General features: G+C 44.3%; 1 protein-coding gene across 2 annotated transcripts in view; it reads right to left on the bottom strand.

The window, feature by feature from the left end:
- PTPRT (protein tyrosine phosphatase, receptor type T) overlaps positions 1–12,045 on the bottom strand; it is a 1,113,081-nt gene that overhangs the window by 36,015 nt on the left and 1,065,021 nt on the right. For both annotated transcript variants that reach the window (XM_025399269.1, XM_025399270.1), the window contains 2 exons: positions 3,568–3,604; positions 2,056–2,153 (listed from right to left, as the gene is read on the bottom strand). In XM_025399269.1, the coding sequence (XP_025255054.1) occupies positions 2,056–2,153; positions 3,568–3,604 (135 nt within the window). The remainder of the gene's footprint in view (positions 1–2,055; positions 2,154–3,567; positions 3,605–12,045) is intronic.

The raw sequence follows: 12,045 nt of genomic DNA, 5'->3' as shown, positions 1-12,045 counted from the left end.
AGACTAGCATCCCATGGAACCCACTTAGGGAAACACTGGTATAGTGCAACAGGGCATGGGGGCAAATGGATTCATTGCTTGGTCCTAACACTCAGTATCTGGGTAGCCCCAGAAAGTGCTGAAACCTCTCTGAGCCTCAGCTTCCTATCAATAATGATAGCTAACATTTACCGACTGTGTACTGTGTCTACCATGGCTCACAAAGTGTTCCGCAAATACTTTACATGTATTATTCTAATGACTTACCAACACAACTTGATGAAGTAGGTATTATTATCCCCATTTTGCAGACGAGGAAGCATAGGAAAGCTAAGAAAATTGCCCAAGGTCAACTGTTGGTAAGGGACGGAGCCAGGATGCAAACCCAGGGCACTTGAATAATAACTAGGAACATGGGCTCCTATGATTGTTGTAAGTTGTGGGAATGCACAGGAAGGGCCTGGCACAGTGTTTGACACTAGCAGGAGTTTAAGAGATTGCTTTCCTCCCCAAATCCAATTTAGATTTATGGTCTATCCATCGAGGGAGTCTGTTTCCAATGTGGGATATATTGTAGAACAGGCTGAAATTTGCCTCTGAATCCTGGGCTGGCCTTTATGTCCACAGTAGCTGCACCCTGGGCCTGAGTCCCTGGGGAACAGTCTGAGTGGAGTGATCATGAGCGCTGGAATGAGAGTCCACTGTCAAATTTTGTGCCTAGGTTTTGGCTGAGTGACGTCAGGGTAGGTACTCTACCCCTTTAGGTCTGTTTCCTCATCTGTAAAATTGAGTGATGGACTAGATAAGGGTGGACTCATGGATAAAGTCTCACCTGGTCCTAAATTCCCATTAGGCCCTGAGATGTCCATACCCCTTTACTGGATTACAAAAGCCCAGATTTTCTCCTTCCCATCATCACAGAGGCCAGAATTAATCTTTATGAATTATCCGTTTCTTACCCAAGCAAAAACTTACCTGCCCACATTTTAGTTAATTCATATGGTGTGTAGAGAGCCCTTTTAATTGTAGTGTTTGTACACCTTGCCTTTAAACTCAGCAGCCTACCCACATGCCAGAGTTAACCAAGTAGGCAAAAGCAAGCTGGGAATAGCAGTCCCATTTCTAAGCCCCAGGAGTAGTTGAGGACCACCTCAGAGAGAGTTGAGATGGAGCAGAGCAGGAGACCAAGATCTGAGCCCTGAAGAACATCAAGATTTCTTGAGGTCAGGGGAAGAAGAGTGGGTAGCAAAGGGTTGGATGCCGCTGAGGTTGAGTAAGATGAGAAGAGAGAAGTGGGGACTGGATTTGTTGACATGAAGGATGCGAGTGATATTGACAATATCACTATTGGTGGGATGGAGGGAGGAGCTACGCTGGGGTGGGTAGAAGAGAACATGAGTGAAGAAACAGAGCCTCTCTGTGAGTCTTTAAAGTTTGGCAGAAAAGCAGGAACAAGAAGATACTTTTTATTTACCTTTTCCTTTCTTTTTAAGATGGAAGGTACTGGGCGTGATTGTATGCTAAGGGGAACAATTTGGCAATGAGAAAGAGACTTATTTTGCAAGCGAGAAAGGGAAAAATGAAAAAAATTATTGAGTAGAATCTGTGATCCAGGCACGAGGTTTGCCTTTGGAAGGGCAGAGACATGGCTTCTGTTGTATTAGGCTGAGCTATAAGAAACGGCTGACATTCGACCATTTGAGTCAGCAAAAACAGCCATTTCTTATAGTCTAACCTGACAGCAGAGGAGAAGAACAAGAGGATGGTTGTAGATACAAGTAGGATTGCAGCTTTATGGTGTGACGATGAGGGAGTGCATGACTGATGGTTTTAATTTCCTCAAAATATATGAGATGACATCATCAATGGAGAGTGAGGGTGGAAAAAGGGATGAAGGGGATTTGAAGGGAAAGGACATTGCTTGAATGTGGAATAGGAGTGATGACATCTCCCTTGTAGGTTGCTGTGAGGGTGAAATATTGACTAGGAGGCACTTAGCACAATGCGTGGAACAGAGAGATGTTCGAGAGGGCATCTCCAGCATCCTCTGCCCAGGCGAGTGCGGGAGAGGCTTACCCTGCCCACTTCCACCAGGTTTGTGACCATGACGATGCTGGCAGAGTTCTCCTGCCAGATCATTCTCCAAAAGTCCTTTACGGTCTCCTGCATTGGACCTGACAACAGAGAAGGCAGTGAGGTTAGAGAATGCAAGTGCAAAGAAGCAGCTGAGAAGATTTGTCCCTCTGGTTGGTCAAGTCTCCACACTGGTGAGCAGAAGTGAGGCCGGTGATCCTCGTTAAGATACCAAGTATCTGAGACATGGGCCTGAGACATGTGAGCCTGATGGGGACAGATTAGGGTATGGATGGGGAAAGCCTCATTCCAAGCTCTCACAATCTGCAGCATCTACTGGAAATGTTGGCAGCCCCTCCTCTCTCTTCTGTCCTCCTCCTGCTCAGACCCTTCCTACCAACTCCACGTATCGCCTTATCTGGACTGTATTATGGCTTGAGGGAGTTTTCAAAAACTGGGCTCGAGAACCTCCATGACAGACAGGAAGGCAATTGGGGTGGGGGGATGGAGAGAGCTGCTGGGTGCCAGAAGCTGAGAACAAAAACAGGAGATGCCTGATTTTGAGCTTGACAAATGCTGGAGGCATTCCTCTAGGGCCTGAACAGAAAGGAAGAGGGAAAGAAAAAAAAAAAAAAAAAAAAAGACGAGGAGCAGAAAATAGGCTCTGACAGTCCAAAGCAATTTCCTTGGAAATTACTCTTTCAATGTCCTGGGCCTTCATCATTTTTAAAATTACAAAAGTAATACGTGTGTTTGATATAAAAGTTTGAATACCATTTTTCTATATTTATATGTATATGTGTGTATTTACTGTAATAAGCATCAAACCTATTATATGTATTTTCTGATGCCCTTAAAAATTCTTACCAAGCATAATAGTTTTAATAGCTGCAAGGTTTTCTATAATATGGCGGTAACATACTTTATGTAACCAATGTACCAATTGTTGGGCATTTAAGATTTTTCACTTTTTTATTCCTATTATAGATAACACCGTGAAGAATGTTCTTATATGCGTCATTGTCTATATATATAATTATCTGCAGGATTTTTTTTTCCAGAAGGGTTTGAAAGGTATGATCACTTTTAAGCCTTCTGAAAACACACTGCCAAGTTACTTTCTAGGGCAGCCAGCTGCATGTCTGTTATGGGCACGCATCTATCATGGAGATAAGGCACCATCAGCTTGGGCCTCTCCCTCCTGACCATTTCCAAGTGACAGCTTCTTACTCTGTCACTCATGGGCCTTTCTCCTATAGTGAAACTTGCCACCATTTTCCTTCCCAAATAAACAACTGAACAATCTCAAGGACCTCTGGAGATTCTTCAGCCTACCCCTCTGTGACTTCTTTGCTGGTGGAAACTCATTCCTCTCCTCCAGGGCTGTTTAGTGAAAAAGGAGGGTTGGAGTAATAGATATAGGAGGAGAGGACAAAAGCCTTGCATTTAAGAGAGCCCTTTCCCTTGGGACCCCTGAAGCCTCTCTGAGGCACTAGGTGGAGGGAGGGCACTTACCTTGAGTTGCAATGTAGTGCCGAGGTCGATGGTATCCCTGGATAACAGGAGAAAAGCACTGAAAAGTCTGTTGTCAAAGCTTGCAGACAGCACAATATTAATAAACATCCTCTCTGAGTCTTGATTTTCTCATGGGCAAAATGAGAACAGCATCAGTTATTCCCAGAGAAGTGGCAAAGGTTAAATGAGATGTTGCACATAAAGTGTGTAGTAAGTCACTAAATGCTAGCTATTCTTGTAGTTACTTGTGAGGTGCCTACATAGGCTTGCCTTGCAGCCAGTGGCACTGGGAGCAAAGATTTGATGGGCATCACTTATCCTTATGCACCCAAAAAGAGGTAGAGAAGGAGTTTTCAGGTTTATGGGGAGCATCAACCACCAAAAAGTCTTTCTTGAGCCATGATTTTATGAAGAACAGTATACAAGACCCTATAGGACACCCAGAGAAGAAAAAGGAAAAAAAACAATTCAATTGTTGACTCCCTTCATTAGTAACAATTAGAAAAAGAAAATTGAGAAGTATCCCACATTGCTTCTCTATGCCAACATTCCTGGGCTTGGAATTGAAGTCCCAGGTACGGAGAAGACCTTATGGAGGTGTGACTTGGGAGACCCATAAAGATACCTGCAAATTCAAAGACCAGTTTCTAATTTCTGTGTATATTTCAGAGCACTACAGTAGGCCTTGCTGTACTCTGGCTGGGGAGTACCCTGCTGCCCCATAACCGTCATCATTGGAGAAGAGGTTGAAGGTGACCCCTCTTTTGCCTGGGCATGGCATACATGGAGTGTCCTTTTTCCAGTTACAGTCATATTGAGTAGAATTTAAGTTTTGGAGACAGACCTGCATTTAGTGCAGAACACTGAATGCAATTCGTATTTGTTAAATAAATACATGAGTGAATGAATGAATACATGAATAAATTTTTTAAAGAACACACATGCCAATTATGGACCCTATCAATTGAGAGATTGTTGACAGTCCTGAAATCCACTTAGCTTTTATGGTTAACCATGTCCAGAGAAAATAAGTCCTAACGTTTGATGGATACCTGCCTTTGTCTTAGATGTTGCTGACCAGTCTTTTTGTCCTGTTGAGGTGGATGAACTGCCTTGAGGCCACTTCCTTCAGGAAATAGAACTGCCATCTGTATGGTTTATGGTGCCATAAATGTGGCATCTCTAAAGTTCTAGACCCACTTTCTGATTCAAAGACAAGTTTCTGAGTCCCTTGTACATTTCTGCACTTTTGTGTTTCACTTGCTCAATAATGATTTTGCAGGCACCTTCCAATTGCTGGGCCTGCTCTAGAGTTGGAGGTCGGCACCAATCCAGGGACAATGTCATGACCAGAACTGTTGGATTAACCACAGTTAGTGAACAGCCCCACTTAAAGTCTGTGCTTGAGAAATCCTATATACTTAGTGAGGTTGTCAGTTTCTTAAGGACAAACACTCCCTACTAAGCTTAAATTTTTTCCCACAGAGCTCAGCACAATGTGAGACTCAGAGCAAATACCCAATAAACAAGCTGTTGACAAACCAACTAGGCAGGCAACATAGCATGGTGATTATGCGTACCATGGACTCTGGAACTCAGCTGCCTGGGTTTGAACACTGGCTCTGTCCCTTCTAGGGTTTGTGGTCTGGGGCAAGCTACTTAGCCTCATTGTGCCTCAGTTTTAAAATTCACAATAGCAAAGATATGAAATCAACCTACGTGTCCATCTCAATGGATGATTGAATAAAGAAATTATATATATATAGTATTCAATATGTATATTATGGATATATATATGGAAAGATATATATGGAAATATATATATGGAGAGATATATATACATGGAGATATATATGTATGGAGATATATATATATATGGAGATATGTATATATGGAGATATATATATACACACACACAGTATTCCACATATATACACACATATATATACACACACACCATGGAATACTACTAAGCCATAAAAAATAATGAAATCATGACTTTTGCAGCAACATGGCTACATGGATGGACCTGGAGGCCATTATCTTAAGCAAAAAAACTCACAGAAAGTCAAATACCACATGTTCTCACTTACAGTGGGAGCTAAATAATGTGTACATATGGATGTAGACTATGGAATAGTAGACACTGGTGGCTCAGAAGGGTGGGAGGGTAGGAGGGTGGTGAGAGGGATGAGAAATAATTTAATAGGTGCAATGTGTACTATTCAGGTGATGGTTACACTAAAAGCCTATACTTCACCACTGTGCAATATATATAGTAACAAAACTGCACTTGTACCCCCTAAATCTATAAAATTAAAAAAATTAATAGGGATAATGGTATTTACATCATAGTGTTGTTGATCAGATTAAATGAGTTGATATACAACAGTTACTATGTGCCAGCCCTATTCTAAGATTTAACATAAATGTCTTTGCTATTGTTATTTTATTGTTTATTTGGCAAACATTTATTTACTGAGTGCCTATCAAGACTAAAAGTATATGCACACCTCTCAGGGGATACTGGGATGATGAGACCTTCTTTGTGTTAATGTAATAACTGAGCCCTTCCCTGTGACACAAGTGGTAGGAGGACCTATCCCTTCCTCCAAGTCAAGTGGACAGGGCTGCTCAGGCTAAAAGAAAGAAATAAGCCCAAGGGTTTTCTTGAGTAGCTTTGGGAATAGAAAATGGTCCCCTAGATCCTGGAAAGATGCAGTTTCTCAAGTCTACCCTCTTCTGCCATCCCCATCACTCATTCCCACAGCCCTCATCCTCCCTGGCTGAGGCCACAGCACTAACCTCTAGCTGGCCTCCCTGCCTGCAGTTTCACTCTGTAGCCTTGCTGCTTCCTAACCCCATGAGCTTCTTCTTGCACACTGAGTGTGTTATTTCCCTGCTTATAAGCCTGCAGTAGCTCCCTGTTGTCTGCATGGTAATGCCCAAATGCCTTAGCTTGGGACTAGTCATCTGTCTCCATTTTCATCTCCAGCCTCACCGCCAGTTGTCCCTCTTTGTCCACTCCTACAACCCCGTGCACCCTGTGCTTCAGCCTCACCAAGCTGCTCTTGAAATATGCCCTCCTCTGGGATGCAGAGCTGACTCCTTTCTTCTGAGTGGCCCAGTAGGGCTTTGTATATGCTCAGTGAATACAATTCCATGTGCTGCAGTAAATTTTTTTGTACTTTTCTCCTCCTGGGACATGCCAGTCAGAGCTGGGTGCAGTTTTCAGCAGTCTGGTTGGTGAAATACATGCATGAATGTTTTTGAGCTGAAGTTGGAGCATCCTCTTAATGCTCAGGCTGGAAGAAAAAGAGACCCTGGAGGAAGCTGTGATTTGGAAGATTCTAACGTGCTTGAAATTCAGTGAGATAACATTCTGAGCAAGAGATTCACATTTTAGTTGTGGAGTTAGATGGCTTGGATTCTCTATTTTGTGAGTTCATTTGTTTGCACATTCACTGTCAATCAACAGGTATTAATTAAGCACCTACTACTATGTACAAGGCACTAGAAATACAAAAGTGGACCCGATGAATGTGGACTTTGCTTTTGAGCAACTTGTAGACATCAACAGACTGGGGTAAAGGCTACTAATGGGAAGATGTGGGGACTCTGTGGAGCACCCATGGGAATTGAACAGCCAAGGGGGGCACCTCAGAGGAAGTGGTGGTTGATTGGCTCCTTAAGCCTGGTTTGCGCATCTTGACACCTCTTGTCATTTCCATTTCATCGTTTCAGTGATGTTCCCAGTTTCTCTACCATTCTTTCATCATCCACTGGTTCTTGCTCTTCTTCAGAGATAGGGATCACATGTCCATCCAGAGGCCTTAGCACTGGCCGTTCCCCGTGCTTGCTATGTCTGCCCTCAGGTAACTGAGTGGCTTGCTCTCTCACTCCATCCAAACTTCTGCTCAGTTGTCAATCACGTCTGTGGAGAGTTCATCTCTGACCACCCCATCAGCTTCTTTCCACTTGCTCTGGCTTACTTTTCTTTAGAGAACTTATCACCAAATAGCACACTATTCTTTCTTCATTTACATGCTCCCCCAGTTGAATGGGAGCTCCACGAAGCCAGGGCTGTATCTGGCTTGCTCATGGCCATGTCCCCAGCACCTAGAAGTCAGCCTGGGCCATTGGCCTTGAAAAATTCATATTGACTGAATACACACATGCTGTGTGCCTGTTCCCATGCTGCATCTGAGTAAAGAGACCCACCTTGGCTTCCAAAAACCCACGCAGTCCCCAAAGAGAAAACATTCCAACCACGAGACTCCTCAGCAAAGGAGATAAAAGGAAATGTACTGCTCAATTGGGGCTCCTCTGGGGATTCGCCAAGAGCGAGTACAGAAAACTTCCTAACCTTAAAAGAACTTTGAGTTCATTTAAGTCCCACCTACACAGCACGCAGATCGACTGCAAACCAGCACTGGGCCTGCCTCCATCTGTCTGTGAGCAATGGGAAAGAGGTTTGCATCCAAAACGCATTTATCTCTCTCTGCACTCATGCATCTGTTACTTACTGGGGACCCAGATACGATATTTATTTCCAGGCTGGTAATTTATAACAGATTTAAGTGGCCAATACATTTTCGGGTGTGCAAACAAACCTGCCAGCAGGATGGTTCAGACAGTAACAGACCACGGCCTCCAGAGGCAGAGACAGGGCTGGCCCCATTCAGCTCATTATCCCAATAGAGTTATTTTAATGAATCATCAAGATCCAATTGTAGAGAAATGATTCTAGCGTGGGCAGTTAGCTCATTAGAGAGCCAGGAAGGATTCTGGCTGGGTTGGAGACCAGGGTGATGGAGTGAGGACCGAGTTAGCTGTCTGGAGCACTGGTTTGCCAGGAACCCAAATAGAGACCCCAGGAATTTTATCTTTGCTGGAGTATATAGTTGGTTCGCAATTAATGGAGTTCCTCACTCTTCACTTTATAGTGGTAACGGTGCAAGGAGTTGCTTGTGGTTGGTTATCTTCCTTTTGTCCCTCCATTTCCCCTTTTTCCTTCCATGGTCTGCTCTGTATGGATCGTACCATGGGCTCCTATGCTTTCTGCTTCAAATGGGGTTTAGTCAATGGGGAACAAAAGCAGGAGCTCAGAGACCAGGAGGAGGTTGGGGCATATGTTCTTCTAGGTTCCTCCCTGCCGTCACCATGGCTTGCTTGACCTTGTCACTCAATCAAGGGCTTTAGTTCTTGAAGGGCAGCCCTCTCTCATAGCTACTGTCTTCCCTTATCTGGGTCTAGGGCTGGTAAGGACTCCCTACTATTGTTAGCCTAGTGATACTGCACCCTACCCTACTGGTTTCTCTTAATCCTGTTCACATCTTTATTAAACTTTCCCTGGGTACCCACTTTGAGGAAGCCTATGTTTCCTTTTGGGATCATAACAGATAGTTAACATCAGTTATTGCACACTTGTGGGGTGGCACCACTATCTCATTTTATAGCTATCAGAATGAGTAAGTAATTTACCCAAGATCATAAAGCTAGTAATCACAAAGGCCTGGATTCAATAGCCAGGCCTTCGACAAACACCAGATTCATGACTTTATTAGCCCTGGATTCTAACCACTGAGATTCAGCCCGGAGTTCAATATCCCAAGATAAGACAGCATGAACAGAGGCCATTTACCCTGTCTGCCTAACCTATTCTTACAGACAGAAGGAAGAGGTCGTGGTGTGTCCTAAGTGGGCAGAGAATTGAAGTTCAGTTGTGTGACCTTGGACAGTGCTCTTAACCTAGAGCTCTGGTTTCCTGTCTTTAAAGGCTTGAAACATGTCTTGTAATGATAAAACAGGAAAGGAATCAGAGGCATAATTAGCACTAGTGTTGTAGAGATTAACTTACACTGAAAGCAGTTTCATTTGTTGCCTATAAAATACCAAAGTGTGTCTTGGCCCTGACTGTAGTCAGATGCTCATTCAACTTTGGATTGAGTGCCTATCTAGGAAAATGACTTTTGCTGGGGGATTCTAGTCAAATGATGAATGCCAGATACAGAAACTCAGGCATGCCAGACCCTGTGTGGGCTGTGGTCCTTAGGGTCACATCCACGCAGCCATAGACAAGGTTGAGGAGAAATGGAAGAATCAACTCAACCTGCATCAATATATGCTGACTCAGTCCTGGCTGTGTGTTGGCTACAAGGTGGTGTCTGGCAGTGGGTGGGGAGGGGAGGGAGAAAGAGTGCTAAACTGGGAGCCATTCAGGTCTAGTTCCCATCCTGGTTCTGCCCCTGACCAGCTGCATGGCCTGGGACATATTTGTAATTTCTCCAAACCTCAGCCCTTTCCATCTGGAGAATGGGAATGATAACACCTACCTTGAAGGGTTGTGAAGAGGTTTTGATAAGCTGACTTACTTAAGCCACCCATCATAGGACCCAAGACTGACTCATTAAGAGCCAATTGGTGGTGTCATTGCTCACTGTGATTTAATATTAAAGACAGCAGGGTATGGTGGGAGAGGTACTCTTGACTCAGATTTCTGCTCCCTCCTCCCCTACCTCCTAGCAGTATAATCCTGGACACGTTATATAATTTGAAGAGACTCGCTTACTCATCTGGAAATGGGTAGTAATGGTACTTACCTTGTGAAGTTGTGATACTAGTTAAGGTGATGTTGGTACAATGAAAAGTGATCAGTAATTCTTAGGTTACTATAAACCTTCTTGCCTGGATGACTCTAAGGCACCTTTCAAGGCAGAGCTGAGACGTCACCTCCTCCAGGGAGCCTTCACTGGCTACTTCCCTTTCCCACCAACTTGAAGCATTGATTTTCCTTTATGATCCCACAGCCCCTGCTCTGTGAAGGTCTATTTTCTTATCTGACTCCCTCACCAGATTTGAGTCCCTTTTAGGTCAGAGACCTCGTCTTAAAAGTCAGTATTTCCCATACACGGTGGAGGGTCTGCTCTGTGTTTGTGAATTGAATACTGGATGTATGAGGGAAAGGCTGCTGGCATGATGGGTGCATGCTCAGAGTGCCCTGCTCTGGGCTGGAGAAAAGCTATTCAGAACTGGCCATCTCCTGTGAACTTTCCTGGGAGGACCACGGTGGCAGAGACGGTGTTTATCTTCAACTCCACTGAAGTTCCAGCCCCAGTTCTTAGCCATGTGGTAGGCCCTTTGTTAATTAGGGTATAGTTAGGGAAACAGAAACCACTCTAGGTGTTTCAGACAGAGGCAATTCAGCATGGGGAGCTGGTTACACAAGTGATGGAGGAGCCAAGATGCCAAACAGAGAATAGTGGGGCAACCCAGAGATCAGGGACTGCAGGAGGCTGCAAGCAACCCTTAGAACTCGTGGGATAGCAGGAGAGGGAGAAATAACCAGAATCCAGAGTCCAGAAATAACCAGAGCCCCAGCAGGCTGACTAGCAGGAGATTGGACTATGGCAGGCCTGCTTGAGGAAAGATGGAGCCACAGACAGGATACAGCCACTGCTGGAGCAGCTGCCCAAGGAAGGGAGTGAGACAGAGAATACACTGCCTTTCCATCATCCTCCAGTCTGTCTGTCTGTCTGTCTGTCTGTGTCTCTCTCTCTCTCTCTCTCTCTCACACACACACACACACACACACACACACACACACACACACACCGGCAATGCAAGGCAGAACAGGGAAGCACAATAAATAGATCTGAGGGCAAACAGTCGAATGACCAATACAAGGCTCAGTAAGTATTTGTTGAGTTAATAACTCACCTGGCTTAGTCTAGATTAAGGGGGAATTCACAAACTGCACCACCACACTTTATAGCCTATCTGTAAATACATTTGAGAGTCTGGGGGACCAATGTGAATCTCTGTGCCATTCTTCAAGACCCATGGGCTGTGAGCTGAGGTCCTGAGAAGCATGGCTTGAATCAGTCACATTGGGTTGTCCTTCTGACTCCAGCAGTCATGTTCTTGCTTAGCAAATGCTCTCACTTCCATGCATACCCTTCTTGGCTCCTGTTTGAGTTTAGTCCCTTCCTCAGTCGTCTCTGGAATACTGGAGCAGCCTCTTTCCTTATTGGTTGTAGTTGTCTTGATTCCAGAATTTCTTCCCTCTGATCTATCTTATCTTTGGTAGCAGATAAATCATCCCAAAGCTCAGTTCTGAGCTGGTCACCTCCTTGATAAAAAATGTTTAATAGCTTCCTCTTGTCTGTGGGATAAAGTCCCACTTCCTAAGCCTGAGCATTTAATCGTCACTGATGTAGCCCCAACAGTATTTTCAACTATTCCTGTTACATATTCTCTGCTCCCCTCAAATGGAGCTGCTATGTATCTCCTTGCCAGTTGCTCCATCTTGGCTTGTGCTACTCTCTCTAACCAGAGGCCCCCCTTCCCTCTCTTTGATTTTAAATCATAACCTGTGCTTGAAGTTTTGGTTCACATCATATTTTGCATTCCTGATGGGAGAAGTGATATTTTTCCCTACCTCTGAATCTCTGCAGCATGTTATCTGTACTTAGGACA

This window comes from Theropithecus gelada, chromosome 10 (assembly GCF_003255815.1).
Source record: "Theropithecus gelada isolate Dixy chromosome 10, Tgel_1.0, whole genome shotgun sequence".
Taxonomy (NCBI): domain Eukaryota; kingdom Metazoa; phylum Chordata; class Mammalia; order Primates; family Cercopithecidae; genus Theropithecus; species Theropithecus gelada.
Note: the sequence above shows the minus strand (reverse complement) of the source record. Positions and strands in the feature narration are given on the sequence as shown.